The 18,414-nt window shown below is 50.0% G+C and overlaps 1 protein-coding gene across 8 annotated transcripts in view; it reads right to left on the reverse strand.

The window, feature by feature from the left end:
* LOC125320914 overlaps window positions 1-18,414 on the reverse strand; it is a 204,400-nt gene that overhangs the window by 181,503 nt on the left and 4,483 nt on the right. Inside the window, exons 2-10 of one of the 8 annotated variants that reach the window (XR_007201360.1) lie at window positions 16,628-16,723; window positions 16,377-16,418; window positions 16,033-16,159; window positions 15,835-15,881; window positions 14,714-14,801; window positions 14,472-14,532; window positions 14,350-14,385; window positions 14,094-14,134; window positions 12,513-13,983 (exon numbers count right to left, since the gene is read on the reverse strand). Coding sequence is in view for 2 of the 8 variants with exons in the window: in XM_048293339.1 (XP_048149296.1) it covers window positions 16,214-16,282; window positions 16,377-16,418; window positions 16,628-16,723 (207 nt within the window). In the remaining 6 variants the exon portion in view is untranslated. The other 7 variants (XR_007201356.1, XR_007201354.1, XR_007201359.1 and 4 more) reach the window with 7 other exon arrangements.

Raw genomic sequence — 18,414 nt, forward strand, 5'->3', positions numbered from 1 at the left:
TCTGCTGAGTTCTTTATTTCACAGTCTCACAGCTGTCTTGAAGGCAGAGTTCGAATGGGGTTACATGATAAAGCCAAGCAGCAGCAGCAGGCAAAACCAGCTTCTTCTATATGCTCCATACACTGTATTTTTTCTTACAGAAGTGTGGATTCTATTTGTTAATTGACCAGTAAGATTAACACACCATTCTAGTTTTCTTTTTCTTAACCCATCCTGGTCTAATTCTAACAGTCGTAAGCCTCACACAAGTGTCATCTGCCCTTGTTCCATAAGGAATCCCTCTACAGACAGGGAGTTGTCACCGGCCCCGTGCTCATGGGCTGCAGGGGACGCCTGCACTGAGGAGGAAATGGAAACGGGAAAGAGGGAAATGCAACCGGATGGGACGCACCTCTGGCACCACATTTCCTCTTCTTCCTGCTGTCCTGGAAAGTCCCAAGTAAATCCAGTCCCTCAGACCTTGCCTCCCTGAACGCCAGGAGAGCCGGTGTTTTACCCAGATCCCAGTGCCCTGCACGGCTGCGCTGACACGAGCGCAGGCCGATCGCTCCGCCCAGCACCATCCCTCATTTGCCTCCCACGGCTCCCCAAGCGGCCCCAAACCACCCCAGCGTGTCTGTGCCGGGGCCAGGGCCTGCCCCGAGCCCGACCAGAGGCTGTCACCCAGCCCTGCACCAGCTCCCACCCCCGGGAGAGCTGGGAATGCACTGAGAGCTCGGCTCCCCGGGCTCCCCAGCACCCAAACCGGTCCTCACACACACAGAAATGCCCAACCTGCCCCTCTGGGCACAGCCAAACACCACAGTTCCATCATCCCCAAGGAACTCTGGCACTTGCGCCTCTTCACCTCTGCCCATTTCCAGTAGCCGGGGCTAGGACCGGCCTGTCAGAAAGAGCATTCCCTAGCCAGTTCATCCCAGCCCAGAGGAGAAGAGGAGCCTGTCCCTGACCCACACCATGGGCAGGACAAGGGGGGCCCTAGCTGGCTTTGCCTACTCCAACACCAAAGCTCTTGGTCCCAAAGATGGGGCGAGTTCGGTGGTTTTTTCCTGTCCTGAAAGAGAGCAGAAAAGGGAAGTTAATCCCACTGTGGAATCCAAGACTCCTGCATTTCCTATTTCTGCTCTGATTGCTCACCGTGCAGTTTTAGCCATGGAAAAAAAAAAGAGAAAGACACCATATCAAATAAAATTGCCCTTTTCCAGCATTTTTATTCCAGGCATTAAAAGGATGCTCATTTCTCTTCTAGCATTGTTTCCCTCATTTTAGGAGAACCGTTTTCATCCCAGACCCCACTCGTCAGTTGTTCGATCCTCTGGCACTGGATTTGGACAAAAGAAGGGACGCACCTGGACTGCAGGAAATCACTGAGAGAAAACCCTTCCAAAACCTGACAGAGAAAAAACAACAGGAGATGCAGGAAGACACATCCCTCATTTGCACGTCTGCAATGCTTTTCTAAAGACTTCTCTGCATCTGGACGCTCTTTGCTCTTGGCTTTCTTCACAAGAATGCATTTGCTGCTAAACACGTCTCAGACCCTTATTTGATCGGGATAAGGTGGGATGGAGATGAAGACTCCCACAGGGAATAGCCAGGGAGATGCAGGGCCTGGGAACATCAAGGACGGAGAAGAGATGGAACAGGGATTGTTTTTCTTGTTTAGAGCCAGCAGTGCTGTGAGCTTGGAGAACACACGGCACCGCAGGGATCCAGGGCAGGAGCGGGATAACTCCGGGATAAGGGGAATCTGCTCCCACTCCAGGGCTGTGCCAGTGAAGGAGGGGAATTTTTTAGTGCCTTCATTGCACGCAAAAACCAAACCCAGCACCACCGAGCTGGACTTCCGTGAGCTGCAACACAAAGCGGCCCCTGGCCTTTGGGGGAACACAACCTCCCCGAGTCACGGAGCCAGGGGATGACACTTGGGAATGATCCTTGCTGCCTGCAGGCAAATCAGATGAGGGAGCCACAGGAGCTCTGGGGTTTCCTGCTCTTCCTGCAACGCCATCGGTCCAGACCAGGAGACCTTTCCTGGAACAGATCTTCCCTGTAAAGGGAGCTGCACCAAAGCTCAAGCCCTCATTTAGAGACCCTTGGAAAAGCAAAGGTGAGAGGGGATTACCTGGAGCCCCAGGGGACCGAGGTGAGGGCGATGAAGAAGCAGACAGCAAAGTGCTTCCACTGCTTCTCACTCCAGCAAGGGGAACATCCCTGGAATTTCATGTCCAGCGTCTCTCCCAAGCCCCACCGGTGAACCCACACGTACTCCAAGGCTGATCTCCTTCAAACTTCCAGCAGCACAGACCCACCGGGAGGAACTGCAATCCAAGGACACACATCAGCAACCGTCTTCCCGCTTGCCGCTCTCTCCACATTTTCCCTTTCCAGTGGGATGCAGGTGCCACCCCCCAGAGGCAGGAGAACTGCCTTGCAATCCAGTACAAAACCTGCCTGGAAAGCCCAGGATGCCCGGAGCCAGCAGCCGTTTCTCCTGGAGCGCCTGCTGACAGGCATTTGAAGCCTGCTGTGCCTCACAGCTGCTTTTCTGCCAAGGGCATTCCCATCTTTTCTTTTTTAGCCCAAATAAAGGTTTGCAAAGCTGAGTTTTGTGAGAAGTGCTTCATATTTGGATTATTCTTAACTTGGAGTTTCCCTCGGCACCAAAATCAGGGGCTAAACCCAACATGGCCTCAAAGGGCCATAAGATCCCAGATATGCAATCCCCAGTTCCCTCAGGATTGGTTCATTAAAGCTTTTCAGGGGTAATTTGGCAAACTTCAGGGTTTGCTGATTTCACCATCAAAGCCACATGAAACCTGTGCAAAAGGAACTTAACTAAAGCTGGCTAAAAGTGGTCCCTGCTGATGACTCATTAAAACACCCCCTTAAAAAGGAGCTAGGATTGATTCCATACTCACAAACCCCCCTTGCCACGATCGGCGCTCTCTGCCCGCCAAGGACACGGCACCGGGCAGGGACACTTCTCCCACTCCCCGGCAGAGACCTCCTCCTGCCACATCCAGGGAACCGCAGCCGTTCAGGGAACACCAACTTTGTCCTGGGCTGGGAACAGGACAGGGACAAGGAACACTTTGAAGTCATTCCCACCTCGGTGCTGTCCAGACCTGGCAGAAAGCGCTTCCCACACCTCTCCTGGAATTCTCTTCCCCGGCCCTTCCAGCTTCGGAAGGCTTCTGGGGGAGCCTCAACTTTCGGTGCAGCTCAGAAGCTGCACGTGCCTAAAGCATCCCCACGGGAACACGAAGCTTCCCTCGGGCATTTCGTTTCTTTATCCCAAATATTCTCCCCACTCAGCCACAATCTAGAAAGAACAAAAGGGAAAAGAAGGAAGACCAATTAATTCTGACGTAAGGAGTCTTGACTATCCCGACACACTGCCACGCGAAAAAACATCCCTGCCCCTCTAACAAATCCCTCTGATACTGGCTCCTTTCAGGATCAATTATTTAAACGCTGTATTAAGGAGCGTAAGGACACAACGCTTGGAATTCTCAAGAACGGCTCAGCTCTCGGCTACTCCAAGCACTTTCCCACCCGGGGAGCGGAGCTGTCCCAGATTTAAACGCCACGTTTGATCCAAATCCGACAGAAATCTGCTCTTGTTTGGTTACTGAGCTTTCCCAAAAGCTGTGCAGTCAAGCCTGGAAATCCTCACTGAAGCTTTGCCATGTCACATCGGGATTTACCCTTGGGAAAACCCCACTCTGAGCACTTGGCTTTCAAGAGGTTGCACCCGATGTTACAGACGCAGAATTCCTGTGGGGTTTGGCATTTCCTGTACCTCCAAAGACGTGAAAAGAATGAAGTGCAGAGTCCCAAGGCTCCATTATTGCCATTCTCCTCACATCCCTCTCCTCAGCTGCACGTGGCTTTGTGCCTCCTCTGAAGGGCTGGAAAGGAATTTGGGAACCCCCCCTCAGCTTCTTCGGTTTTCAGCCTTTTCTCTGAGGCAGCCCAAAAGGCAAACAGGAAAAAAAACCCCCAGAAGTGCACAAAATCCCAGCCCCTCCCAAGATGCAGCTCCTCACACCAAACCTTGGGAGAATCCCTGGTGCTTCCAACACCGCTGCAATCCCACCTGGAGCTGAGCCTACAGGGTGTCTAATCCACATGCAAGCCTGGATAGCCCAAAGCCTGCAAGAAAAGAGGAGGCAAAGTGAAGGGGAGAGGGGAAAAAACGGAGTTTTGGGTTTTCCCCGTGTTTGCAACAGGATTGAAGGGCAGGATGGAGAGGTTTTGTGGCAAAGAAGTACCAAAGGCTGCTTCATTCCCAGCAATTAGCGCTGCTCAGGTTGAATCCAAGAGGACAAATGCACCGGGATCAAACAGGAGCGGCCGACAGGATGGGTTATGACACAGATCTGTGAAGCTGGAGCCTTCTTTCTTCTCCCGGGCTCTCCCAGAAATTCTCCATGGCCGGACGTGCTCCCGCTCTCCCCGCTGGGGAGGATGGACTTGGATAGCCCGGGTGACTGATGAGCCTAAAACAAGAAAGTGATGCAGTGATCCAAGTGTTTTTCCAAGGAAATGACATATTCTCTGGACCTGGCATAACCCATATCCCATGGCCTTCTCCAGGAAGGGTCCCAGCTGGATATGGTCTCCCAGAAAGGATTCCATAGGGGCTCACCTTTTGCCTGGAGCTCGGCTGAAGTCCTCAGCAATGCCAGGGAATGTGGCCATTGGAGGCTTTGGGCAGATTTGGCTCATTTGCCTTTTTAGGCTTTGCTTCCTTCTCTCAGCCTTCCCACTGGATTGTGGCCTCCGAGGAATACGTAAAATCCCATTCCATTCCTATTCTTTCGGACAATTTTTTGTACCGTTCCTGTACAAAACGAGGCCCCCTGTTCGGATGCTTTTCCCCACCGTTCCCCGGCAGTTTTATCTGCCACTGCATTCCCTGCGTTGCTTGGGCTCTTCCCAGGTCTCTGAGCTCCTTCACAAGGCAGGAGATCGATTTGGCCCAGGAACTAAACCCTCCCGAGGAATTGTCTGATGCCATCTCCGCATTTGACAGCTGATCCTTGTGCTCAAAGGATCCCTCTTTCTTCCCTTCAGCCAATTCCAAGGCTCGCTGCCCCCAGCTGGGATCAGTCCCCAGTCTGATCCCTGCAGTCTTCCCTGCCGGGATCCTGCTCAGGAATCCATGGGCTACAAAGGTAAGAATTAATTCTTCCCACCCCTGCCCAGTTCCAAAGGATTTGGTGTCTGCCTTACCTGGCTGGAGCCTGCTTCCAACTCTGTTCTTGCTGCTTCTGCTGCTTTCCATTTCCCAGGAATTCCACCGACGGAGCGACAGCGATTTCCAGCTCCGCCAGGATTCCCTCTGTTGCGTTTGGGTGCTGGAAGGATATCAAAACCAGGGTCTCTGGGGCTTTACTATCAGGAAATTACATCCCCGGATTTGTTCATTTCCAAATATTATCTCTTCCCAACAAAGCACTGGGCATCCAAGGAATACAGAAAATGATGGGCTGACCACTGCTTACTCCTCTGGAATGTCAGAGCTTGGAAAAAAAGGGCAGTTGAGGCTTCTCCTGGTGCTGCCCGTGAGGTGTATTTTACTTAAGAGCCCCTTCCCGTGTCTTTCCCTGTATCCACCAAAAAATCCACCCGTTCATTCCCCAGCTGCTTGCTTCCTCCCTCTTTTCCTGTATCCAACAGAATTTTAACAGGTGAATATTCCCCTCTGGAAGAGCACCTTTCATTCCAAACCTAAGAACAAATGAATCACTTCCCTTTGACCGTCCTCAGTAGGATTACACTGAGAGCAGTGGATGGAAAATGATCCTCTCCTGGTCCCTGCTGGATTCCCGGAGCAGGGATTCTTTCCCTCTTTCACCCCCCCACGGTGCCCTCCTCCCCCTCCTGCCCACCCCACACCCTTTCCAGGCTTTGTTCCACAGCTTTTGCCTCCAGACCTCAGATCCTTTCGTTCTACAGGAGCTCCCAGCAGCTCCACAGCCTTTCCTCTCCCATCCTGATCATTTCTCCAAGAATGGAGCTCCACATTTCAATTGCCTTCTCTTTTCTCTGACAATTCCCACCAATGCAGACCTAAAGCTGACACAAGGAACACTCGGTGCCCACAAATCCAAACCCAGACCCGGCCATCCCTAAACCAGCAACTCCCGGACAATTTGCGTTCATTCCAACCTAACACTGAGGACTCACCCAATCCTTCAAAATTCCCAAGAAACATCCCGTTGCCTTCACAGCTCCCAGGGGATTCTGCTTTGTGCTCACACGGATTTGGGACTTCCCTGAAAAAAACCGTGCAGGGCACGCTGGAATCCCCGATCCCGTGAATCCGGGGAGCGTTAAAAGCTCGGTCCAGCCTGGGCCCCCGGAAATTTTTGCCAACTATCCCCCAAGTCCTCGGGATAACAGAACTCTCTGGTACTGCATTTTTGCCGTTGGAAAGCCTGGAATTACTCTATTCCTAGTGCTGGGCTCTGCATATGGCCGAGAAAATCCCGGCCTCCACACAGACCCAGATTCCAAACTTTTTGATACATTTCAGCAAACCGAGAAATTCACCTTCCCTGCTCCTTCTTAAGGGCATCCTTCTCTTCCCTTACCCGGCGGGCTCTCTCCCACTGGGGGTGGGTTTTTCCCTTCCCGTGCTAATTAGTCCCTACTTCTAGGAGGTTGTTTGGCACCTTTCTTCCCTGCGAGGGATTTCTTAACACAGCTACCGAGGCTTTGGGAGTCTTCTTTATCTCCTACTTTCTGCAAAAACACCCTGTGATCCATAAATGCCACAATCCAGACGCCCAACTTCAACAAGACATCCTTTTTACCTAAAAACACTCACTCTCAACTCTTAGATCTTTTAAAGTTTTACCCCCGCAAAATTCCCCTATCTTTCCACCACTGAATTCCTCAGTCCTGCTTCCAAGGATTTCTTGAATACCACGGGGCTTTTCTCAACATTTACCCCCACCACCTTCCCTACGTGCCCACTGCTCATCACCTCATTTTTCCCTCAATGTCTTCGTTCTCCACCCCAGAGACTTTGTCAAGTGTTGCCTCCAAAATGTTCCCCATCTGTCCACTACTGAGTTCCCCATTTTGCCTCCAAAATATTCCTTCTGTCCCCTCCAGATTGCATCCACTTTTACCCCCAACGTTTTACTTCCTCTACAATATTGATTAAACCTTTTCCACCCCAAAAATGTGCATTCTCTCCCTTAAACAGCACCTCAGCTTTTCCCTCAAAAATGCCCCAGAGGGAAACTCAGATTCAGCCCCCAAACTCCCATTTTCCTACACAAACAGTTCTTGTGGCCCTTCTCAATTCCCCCAGGCTTTCAGCTAAAGGAAGAACTGGAAGCCTAGTCCCTCATCTCCGCCCCTGTTTTGCTTTCCCGGAAAACCTTGCGATCCCACACTTTCTCCAAGAGATCTGCTGGGAGTACTGCAAGGTTTGCTCTGTCAAGAGCGCATGGGGGGTTTACAGCACTTGTTCCTCTGCATCTTTACCCTTTCATCAGCTTTCCCCTGGAACGGTGTTGTGGGAGAAGCTTGGAATTACCAGAAATGGATCAGGTGCACATTTCTGCCCCACCAGTTTTTATCTGGTTTGAAATTCCTGGAATTACCCTCAAATGTGCCCTAGAACACTGCTGTGAAAGGATCAATGAGAAGAACAGCCTGAAAGCAGAAAACCACCTCCAGCAGCAGCCAGAACGATCCCATTTCTCTTCTTACCTGGTCCTGCCAGAGCTCCCAACAGCCATTCCCATTCCAAAACAAGAGCTGTGGAAGACATTCCTGCTGTCCGTGAGGGTGAGGTGGCAGTTCTGGATGGTCTTTGCTGTGGAACCAGACAACAAACAGAGTGGAAATGATCTTGGTGGTCCCTTCCAAGCCAAACCAGCCCGTGATTCCATGCGTGGATCAGCACCTGTCCCAGCTCCACTCCAGAAACCTCCTCCCATTAACCCAGAACTTTCCTTTTGCTGCTCAACATCAGGGATTTGCTGCCGAGTGCCTCGGGCAGGGGACGCCTCAGCCTTCCCTGGGACCGCAGCATTCCCTGGGACCGCAGCATTCCCTGCGCTGCCTCAGCACTCCCTGCGCTGCTGTTCCACGCCCATCCCGTGGTCCAGCGCCTGTGCGGGCTGCAGTGCCGGGCTCTCCCCACAAGGCGGCAGCACCGGGAGCGAGCAGCCCCGGCCGGTCCCGCTGGCTCGGGGGGGCAGCTGCGCCTTGAACCCGCCCTGAGCCGGCGGGGCCGTGAACACAGCGGGCACAAACCCCACCGGTGCCCTTTATTTCACCCTCAGAGGCACAGGATCGCAGCATTTCCTGGGCTGGAAGGGACCCGCAGGGAGCATCGAGTCCAAATCCTGGCCCTGCACCCCAAGAATCCCACCCTGTGCCCGAGAGCCTTGTCCAGACCCAAACTCTTCCCCCAAGATCCTGAAAACACAGAGGGGCTGGGAGAAGGATGACCATGGAGGATTTTTTTATATAGATCTCCTTGTACGATCGTTATATAATATTATTAGATAGTCCAGGAACCCATATCTGTGCCGGGACACCCATCCCTGTGCCTGGACACCCATCCCTGGGCCGGAATACCGATCCCCCACGGCCCCCGCCATCCGCTGGGGGCTGTCCCCGTTCCCCGCTCACCTCCAAGCCCGGAGCAGCCGCCCCGGTGCCCCCGGCCCGGCAGCGCTGCTCCCCGGGCTCCCCGCCATTGCCGCTCCTGGCGAAGAAGGGCGGAAGTCACCGGGACCGCACCAATGTGGCTATTCGACCTTCTCAAGATGGCGGCCGGAAGGACCCCGCTCCGTCTATTTGGCTGCCTGAATGCTCCCGCCTACTCCAGGCGCCGCTGACCCTACAGTCGGTGTCCGCATAGAGGGAAACGCCTCAGAAAACTGCACATAAAGCGCTGGGTTGGCGTCGGCGTCACGTTCAGGCAGCCGAATAGACGCTGCTAGAGGGGCCTTCCTTGCCGCCATATTGAGAAGGTCAAAGAAAAAGCATAAACGGCAGCCATCTCTAGTGTGGCTGTGGTGAAACTTCCGCCCTTCGCCGCCATCTTGAGTGCTGACAGAATCCACTTCCGGTTGGCTCGCCATCTTTAGTGTGGCGGTGACGAAACTTCCGCTCTTCGCCGCCATCTTGGGTGCTGGCAGAAGCCACTTCCGGTCGAGCCGCCATCTTTAGTGTGGTACCCTTAAGGGGCCCCCCCGCCCTTTACAGGGGCGTCTATTCGGCTGCCTGAATCCGGCCCGGACTCCGACGCCGGCCCCGCGCTCTCCGCGCGATTTTCCGCGGTGCTTCCTGGTGCAAGGACACGGCTGGTGGGGTCAGCGGCGCCGGAGGCGGGCGACGGCCGTGCGACCGGCGGCAGGCATCGGCAGGGACACCTCTCAAAGGGGCCTAGTTCGTCCGCCATCTTGAGTGTGGCGGAAGTGGCACCAGCCCTCGTCAAGGTCCTGGCAGGTGCTAATAAAGCGTCACTTATGCCATCCCGAAAGCGCCCAACTGCGCCTTCCTTTCCGAGCCGCCCCCTTGAGAGCGACACGCGGGCGGCTCGATTCCGACCGTGCCCGCCCGGTGCCCCCCGCCCGGGTCGCGCTGCGACCGCGCCTCTGCTGCCCGGCAAAACCGGCCCCGCCCCCCGCGCTGTCATTCCTCGCGGTCGCCGCCCCGCACGGCGCCCACTCCTCTCCATAGCTGTGGCCCCGCTCACGCACGGCCCTGTCCCTCGGCGCTCCGAACCGCCCTTCGCCCCTCCCCTCCGCTGACAGACCCAGCCCCGCTCGCTCCCGCTCCTTGCCCTTGCCACGCTCGGCAGCCACCGAGGCCGCCGCCCTCTCGGCTCAGCCGGCACCGGGCGGCAGCAGCGCCGCCCAGCTCAGCCCGGGGGCAGGGACAGAGCAGAGGGAAAAGCCGCCTCTGGGCGCTCTGCAGCTCCTGCAGCCCGAGCGTCTCGGCTCCTGGGGCCAGGCACTTGCTTCTTTCCTTCCTACAGAAAAACGCCGGCTCGTTATTCGCAAAACTTGCTGATCTCTATTCCCAGCTTCTTTTACTCCTATATGCAACAGATTAAAGAGGGAGGGCTGGCTTATTTCAAAATGATTTTACATCTAAATTAGTAGCACTTGCCTATAGATGTAAAAATGAAGAACTTAACAGGTATTGGTATTCTGCACACATCCCTCCCTGGGAAGAATGGTAAAAAGTTAAAAACAAATGAAATTTAAAAAGTAGGAAGTTAGAAACAAAGTTACAACGGCAGAAATTTAGAAACAAACAAAGAGGTAAAATACAAGAAACGAACACATTTCTAAAGGTAGAAAGGTTGAAAGTTAAAAACAAACAAAGTTAGAAACAAAAAAAAAAATAGAAACAAAGTTAGAAAGGCAGAAGGTGTTGAGCCTTTGACAGGGTACCACCCTTCCTTCTCGGACCAGGGTGAAAGAGCAGAGGAGGCTGCTGTTCTGCTGAGTTCTTTATTTCACGGTCTCACAGCTGTCTTGAAGGCAGAGTTCGAATGGGGTTACATGATAACGCCAAGCAGCAGCAGCAGGCAAAACCAGCTTCTTCTATATGCTCCATACACTGTATTTTTTCTTACAGAAGTGTGGATTCTATTTGTTAATTGACCAATAAGATTAACACATGATTCTAGTTTTCTTTTTCTTAACCCATCCTGGTCTAATTCTAACAGTTGTAAGCCTCACACAAGTGTTACATCTGTATTACACAGATTTGCACATACAGTTCCTATCAGCTCTTATTGCTTATGTGAACACTCCATCTAAAACACGTGAACAGTCTAATTTGATCTAGATTTTGTCTAAAGTAAAGAATTCTGTGAAAAGGTAACACTGCTGCAGCAAGAGCTGTGTTTAAGATCTCTGCTACAGCTTTTTCATATTTAAGGCACTTAGCATATATTTCCACTAAAAGTTAAAAATCTGTATTTCTATTTCATTTTGGTGTGGCTTCATGGATGTCAGCTTGTCCAAAGCTTTTAATTCAAACCTAATGCTTTGGCTTCCCTCTGGGCCTAAGGCCAGAGGAGCCTTCACTCTACAAGAAGGTTAGAAACAAAGTTAGAAAGGTAAAAGTTAGAAAGTAAAAAAACAAATTTAGAAAGGCACAAAGTTAGAAATGTAGTGTTAGAAACAAAGAAAGGTAAAAAGAGGGAGAAAAACAAAGGTCTAAAGTTTCAAAGTTTTCATCAAACAAAGGCAGAAAGGGACAAATCTACCAAGTTATAAACAAACAAAGGTAGAAAGGTAGCAACAAAAATGGTAGGAATGTAGAAAGGTAGAAACAAGCATAAGTAGAAAGTTAGAAATGTAGAAAGTCAGAAAGGCAGAAACAAACAAAGAGAGAAAGTCAGAGATGTAGAAAGTTAGAAACAAACAAAGGTAAAAAGAGAGAAAACTTAGAAAGGTGGAACAAAGTCATAAAAGTAGAAACAAAAAAGGTCGAAAGGCAGAAGGTCAGAAGGGTAGAAATGAACAAATACAGAAAGGTAGAAACGCAGAAATGAACAAAGGTAGAAATGTAGAAAGTTAGAAATGAAGAAAGATGGAAAGACAGAAAGGTCGAATGGTAGAAACAAACATGTCAAGTTAGAAAGGTAGAAAGCAACAAAGGTAGAAAAATAGAAAGGTAGAGAGTCAGAACCAAACAAAGGTAGAAAGTTAAAAAGGTAGAAATGAACAAAGGGAGGAAGTTGGGGAGGCAGAAAGTGCAGAGGCTGGCAGCAGCCATTCCAGCCTTAACGAGAGCCCTGAGTGGGAGAGCAACTTGTTCCACTGATCTTCACTTTGCTAAGGGCCTTCTGCTCTCTTGGGAAAGATGCAGAGCAGGCAAATGACTACAGGTAGAAGCACCAGGTGTGACTGTTCTTCCTTCACCTCCCAGAAAGCTGGGGGGTTTCATGTTTGAGTCAGTGGCCCAGAAGGGGCAGAAAGTCTGCCCTGACAAGTGTGTGGGCATGGATCTGTTTTGTCTTTCCCTGTGCCCATTGCCAAAACTCTCTTAAAACTTTCCCAAAATAGAAAGACAAAGCCTGGGGCAGATTGTGCCTGAAGAGAGAGTGGTCTCTGTTTTTTTCCAAGCTGCTACAGAAACAAACTAAGGTAGCAAGTCAGTGAGAGAGAGAGAGAGAGGGAGAGAGAGAGAGAGAGAGAAAAAGCAAGTCAGAGAGAGAGAGAGAGAGAGAAAAAAAGAGAAAAAGGAATAGAGAAACAGAAGAATAGGGTTTGAGAGAAAAAGAAATCGAGTTTAAAAGAGAATTAGTGTTGAAGAGAAAAAGAGAAACTGAGAAATAGAGTGACAGAGACATCCAGAAACAGTTAAACAGCGAGAAAAAGATAAAGAGTTAGAAAAAGTCAAGTGAGGAATAGACTGAAAAGTAAAGCAAAGCAGAGTAGCAAAGCAAGAAATACGGTGAAAAAATTACTAAACCACACCAAAGGAAGAGAGCAACCACAAGGGGGGAGGGGGGGGTATCTTTATTAGGGTTTATTCAGCTTGATTGAACGAGGGTTTTTTATTTACACTTCAGCAAAGCAAGTGGAAACAACAATGTACACAAGCACAAGTACAATCCATATGCACACTGGTCAAAGTCCAATTGACATACAGAGCAATATGTGCAAGTGCAGCAGCAAACACGAACACAGAGCAACACAAGCCAACCCCCTATCAGTACAATGTAACAATTGTTCTATTTCTGGAAAATTTAGGACATTTCATTGTTCCAGGAAACCCAAAACAACAGCAGCACACGGAGAAGAAAACACTCATCCACCACACGCCTCCTTCAGCTGACACACAAACCCACCCTCGCTCTCGTCTCGAGAGCACCCCATGGGAACGCGGTTCCCGGGAGCCCCAAAATCATCCCGCCTGACAAATCCCCGGCACGGTCGGCACCCAAACCCTGGCGATGAACGGCACCTCACAGACCGGCCGGGTCCCAGATAAAAAAACCCAGCCGGGAGGGAAAAAATCCCCAGCCAGCGCAGCTGGGTTGTTTTTACTCTAAGTTTAAAAAGTAGCTGAAAAGCCTGAAAGGCAAAACTCCCACACACAAGGTCAGAACCATTCCACACCCGCACTCTTCTCACAGAGCTCCCCACTGCCAATATGGCTCAGAACGATGCTGATAAAGCATTGAGACATAAGAAAGCCCTGTGACACAAGACAATGGACACATCAACACAAACTACCTAACACAGACAAGCTGAAACTGCCCAGCAGGTTCAAGTGACAGATCCAAGATTCCTAGTACAACATGAGCCAGAGGCTGATGATGCCAAAGGAAAGAAGGCTCTATGGCAGCAGCACTTGACAGTGAAAGATAACTCCTTATGAGAAGTAAGTGCCAAAGCTGTTAAGAGGATGCTTGAGAGGGTCGGTAGGCCTAGAGAACAAGGCCATGACTGCCAGGTGATAAAGAGATCCATAGAGAACAGCTCTGCTGGCAAAGGCCAAAGTGACACCGCAAAATGTGACCGACAAATGGCTGAGATGCACACATGCTATGCTCGGAAGCGCTCCAGGGTGGCTATGCCGATGAGCAGGTAAAACTGAGAGCATGACAATCGTGCCAGACCCGAAGGCAAGCTCCGAAGGCAAAAAGATCCACAACGACATGGAGACTAAGAAGGCCAACAATGCAAAACTTACAAGAACACAGAGATGGGTTGGAACTGCTGACCAGCAAACACACAGGTGATGCTGAGGAGAAACCCTCTCCCTTTAGTTCCAATGGGCCCATCTCACTATACCCCTCTCCTCTCAGCTAACTTGAAATTGCCTCCTGTGATTCCCAAGGTTTTTCCCTTATCCCAACCACTGTTCCCAACACTTAGCTCGCTGAAGACAAGTGAAAAAACCCATCCTGAACAGAAAAGAGCGCATCAGCGCCATGGACATCAATACGTTCTTTGCAGTCCACTTTGGCAGCTGCAAAAGATGGAGAACAGCGAGAAAATTCAGACTGTGACAACACGTGCCAGAAGAGACCCCTTCCACAATGCTCCTCTCTCTCGTAACTGCTGAGGCTCATCACTTACCTGCTGTTTCCAAACTTCAGCTCCACACCTGCTCACAGTACCTAAGACAACAAAACAGAACATGTGACTAATCACCCTTGACAAGAGCAATCCCCAGACTACTCCACACCACTGCCGTGGGCTCAGCTCATATCTTCATCCAACTCCAGAGGTGGCCGGGACAACACCTACAAAACCAAAAGGGAGACGCTTGGCACGCCGCCGCACACTGCTCACCTATTACTCACCCTGCCTAAATGCCAACTCACCTGCTCACCTCTGTTGCTTGGCACACCTAGGGCAGCGGCAGCACCTGCAAAGAAACAAAGCAAAAAAGCCTGCTGAGAGACTCTGAAACCACAACCTCCCCACTCCAATTGAAGTACACTACCCCTCTACCTTAAGCTTGCACCCTCCTGGCCTCCAGCATCTGGGTCAGGCTATCTTGTGAGTGGATCACCTGAAATGCACAAACAATAGCAGATGCTTAGAACTCCACCAAAAATTGATACCTGAGCAATAACAACAGGTTCTGTCCACTGGTCACCGCTCACCTCGCTCCATTGACCATGAACACTGATATCCAGCATTACTTCCTAAAAACAGACAAAGAACAATGCTGGAACATAGCCACCACTTACCCTGCAAAGACAAATAGTGACTGACCTTCCTGTGGGAACCACCTCACCCGGTACGGGGCGCTCTGCCACAGATTCAATCCATCTGCATCTGAAAGAAAGTTATGACAAAAGTCAAAGTGCTGTATGATAACTTTACAGCTCCAAACATCTTGTGCCAATCTAGAAATACCATCTTGAGTCCAACTATACCCTACATTACAAATTCCAAGTCCCCAGCACACAACTCTCCCACCGATCACAAGCATAAGGCTGTTGACCAGGAGGTGTGGGTAACTGCAAAACTGTGGGCTGGACAAATTAACAGTATAGTCTTAGTTCTATTACACCTACACACCAGACTATGCGGCAGGGCAGAGCAGCCCCAGGCCAAATACACCCATTACACAGGAGATGACAAACAAGGGGATGCAAGGAGGAGAGAAAACTCTCGACAAGAACAACCGCAAGGAGCAAGAGAATGCAGAATGAGATGACAGTGAGCCAACGAGGCTCAAAGAACCCTAGGAAAAAGATGCTAACAGAACAACTTATTCCAAGAACTGCCTGGCAAAACTGCAAGGATGGATGCCCGAGAATCATACAGTCAGAATCCTCTACCTATCTTCGCATCTTACAAGCCCTAAGTCGATATAAAGGATTATCGTGGTGCACAGCGGTTGATACAGCTCAGAACAAGACCATGAAAGACATCCAACTCAACACCTCTAAAGAGAGGTGCAATTCTGATACATGTCCAAACTCACTAGTCAAAGGCTGGACAGTGTCAGTACCGGGCCGAGGAATGCAGAGATCAGAGATGCTAAGGGTGATGCCCAGCACTTCCTTATAAGCCCCTCGAAGGGGTAAGAAAAAAGACACAGAACACACAAAAGACACCACACACATCGGGACTGCTCTGCCCTGCACACCTCGGCATTGTGACCAAAAGCAAGACTGTCCCTTTATGTGGCCTAAGGGGCCCCTTCTTGGACATCCCCGTCTCCAAAGCTGATTTAAAAATCCCTCCCAGCAAGCCTGACCCAGCACTCCCCTTTCATCCCCTCTGTGGGTCATAACCCTCGACTTATCTCTCAGACAACTGGGGATGTAAATCTGCATCCAGCACAAAAGAAGATTGCCACCTCACCACCTGGGAAGTTCATGCTGCTGCCAGGCTGTTCTCAGTCGGCTACAGTAAAGAAAACCAAACATCAGTGCATGAACTTATTGGCACATCGGCCAAAACCCAACAATTGTGCTACTCTCCTAAGAAGGCCCAGGTCCTTGGGCCACACACTTCGGCTGCGGTCCGAGGCCGATGCCACCATTGCAGGGCATACCTGGGTTAAGAGGAGACGAGGTGATGTGGCATCGCTGAAACTTGAGCAGACCCTCGCTGCTCCTCCCTCCCTCCCTGACTCGCCGCAACTCCTCAGCCATTGCTGAAGGCTACCTGGATGGCACCTTCTAAAGGAAAAGGTAAAGGCTTCATTGCAGAGTCCCGTAACACTTCTGGAGGGCTCACAAGGGCAGCAAGCCAGGTCTGTGGGCCAGCTGGCAAGGAGATTCAGCATAATAAAACTGGCCCACCTAAAATACACAAACAACAACAGATGCTTAGAGCCACACCAGAACTTGGCACCCAAGGCATAACAACTCATTCTGTCCATCAGTTGCCACTCACCTCGCTCACTTGACCTTCACTGCTGATAACTGGCTTTACTTCCTAAAAATAAAGACAAAGAACAATGCTGGAACATAGTCACCATTTACACCTCTCCTGAAAAGCCAAACAACTACAGACATTCCCAGAGGCAAAGGGGCAAAACAAAATGGAAAGGTGTGTACCCACATAGGCAGCTGTGAGACCACACCATGTTCAGAATGCTCCCTATATCCTTACAATATTACAAGCCCCAGAACATTACAACTCACAGCTGGAAACGATGGATGGCAATACAGCCAGGAGCAAGGCTTCAAGAGACCTCTGACTGGATGCTCCCAAGATGCAATTCCAAGACATGGCTGAACCTGCCAGTAAAAGAACAAACCATATCAGTGTCTTGCTGAGAAATGCAAATGTTAAGAATCTAGAGATGATGGCTGACACTTGCAATAAGGCCCGTGAGGGAAAAAGGCAGAAATATCTGATCCAAAGGATCACAAAGACACACTTAGACAACACAACACACTAGATAACACAAGATAAGACTGGAACTGCTCTATGCTGCATGCCCTACAGTTGCAATCAAAAGGAGAGCTGCTCCCTTGAGCTATCTCAAGAGGCCCCTTTGAGGACATCCCTTTCCCCTCCGCTAATTTTTAAATCTTTCCTGGGAATTTCCAAGCTGCTACCTTGCTATTGTCCCATCTCCAGGTCGTGGCCCGCAACTTATCTTTTAAATGACCGCCAACATGACTCCACATTGGACACGAAATGAGTCCACCTTGGCCATTTCAGAGAACCCCGTGATTGCTACATTAGCCTCTCAGTTCACTACAATGAAGAAAACCAAAATAAATGCACGAGTTCATTGGCACATGGGCCAAACCCCAACAATCCAGCTACTTGCTACCTCTTAAGTGCACCCAGGTCCTCAAGTGTCTAGCTTCGTCCCAAATCAAAGACTGGGGTCATGATCATGATGGACCCCTGCATTAGCAAGAGACAAACCAGCATTTCTGTGAGTGCAGTGGATGCATTTGCATACCTTAAAACACAAACACACCTGCTACCCTGGTGGAAAAACCTTAGGGGGCCCCCCAAATGGATACTGTTTCTCACTGTGCTGCCTTCAAAACCCCTCCCAGTAATTCCTAACCCAGTACCCTACTCATACCCCCTCTCCCAGTCACAACCCTTGACTTAGCTATCAGAAGCCTGAATTTTGCCATGGGGAGTGTCTGTTTTGTTACACAATGAATTTGCTGAAAAAGCTTGAAGTTCCATACTTGACACAATCTAGAATTTCAGGAATCTGGAACGCTCATAAAAAAGAGAAACCAAGAACAAAAATGGAAATCACAAAAACACCTTACTATCCCTAAACACCCAACCCAAAATTGTGAATTTAAATACTCCCTGTGTTGAATGCTATCTTCTTCACAATGTCTTCAAAGCTTCTGCTACTTTAGATACCAAAAATGTTTTCTGAGAAAAATCTACAATAACCTAAAAGGCCCCCTTCACTAACATGCCATGAAAGCTCTTATCCCAGGCAAACCCAGAAAGGAAATGAGCTGCTTTGTTGAGGGCTGGAGTTAATATACCCCTGGCCGGGTCCGCCTCTCATTCCCACAATGCCTGGGAAAAGGGAGGTGGCAAATACCACTAGGTATAAAAGCTCTCACAGGAAGTGTAGCTACTTGGTTTTTCTGACTTAAATTTAAGGTGAGTTAAGTGCTGAACAGAAAAGAAAACTCTTCAGGGAAATAACGATACCTGCTTTTTTGCTATGACTCTGTTATGCAAAAGGGCAGGGACTGGGTAAGAACTAAAGCTTTATGTTTTAGTGGCATAGGTAGATAAGTGAGATAACTTGTTGTTAATTTGTCTAATTGGTCCTTAGTAGTATTGATAAGTAGTACTGCATATGTGGCTAAGGAGGGTGGAGAACAATAGTAGTTATATGAATGGTCTAACTTTCATAGGGGTTTCTAATTAGGGCTATATGCAGTATAAATAAAAATAAGAAAAAATAATAGATTCCTCGGCAGTGTTG

Source organism: Corvus hawaiiensis, chromosome 2, assembly GCF_020740725.1.
Source record: "Corvus hawaiiensis isolate bCorHaw1 chromosome 2, bCorHaw1.pri.cur, whole genome shotgun sequence".
NCBI classification, from domain to species: Eukaryota; Metazoa; Chordata; class Aves; order Passeriformes; family Corvidae; genus Corvus; species Corvus hawaiiensis.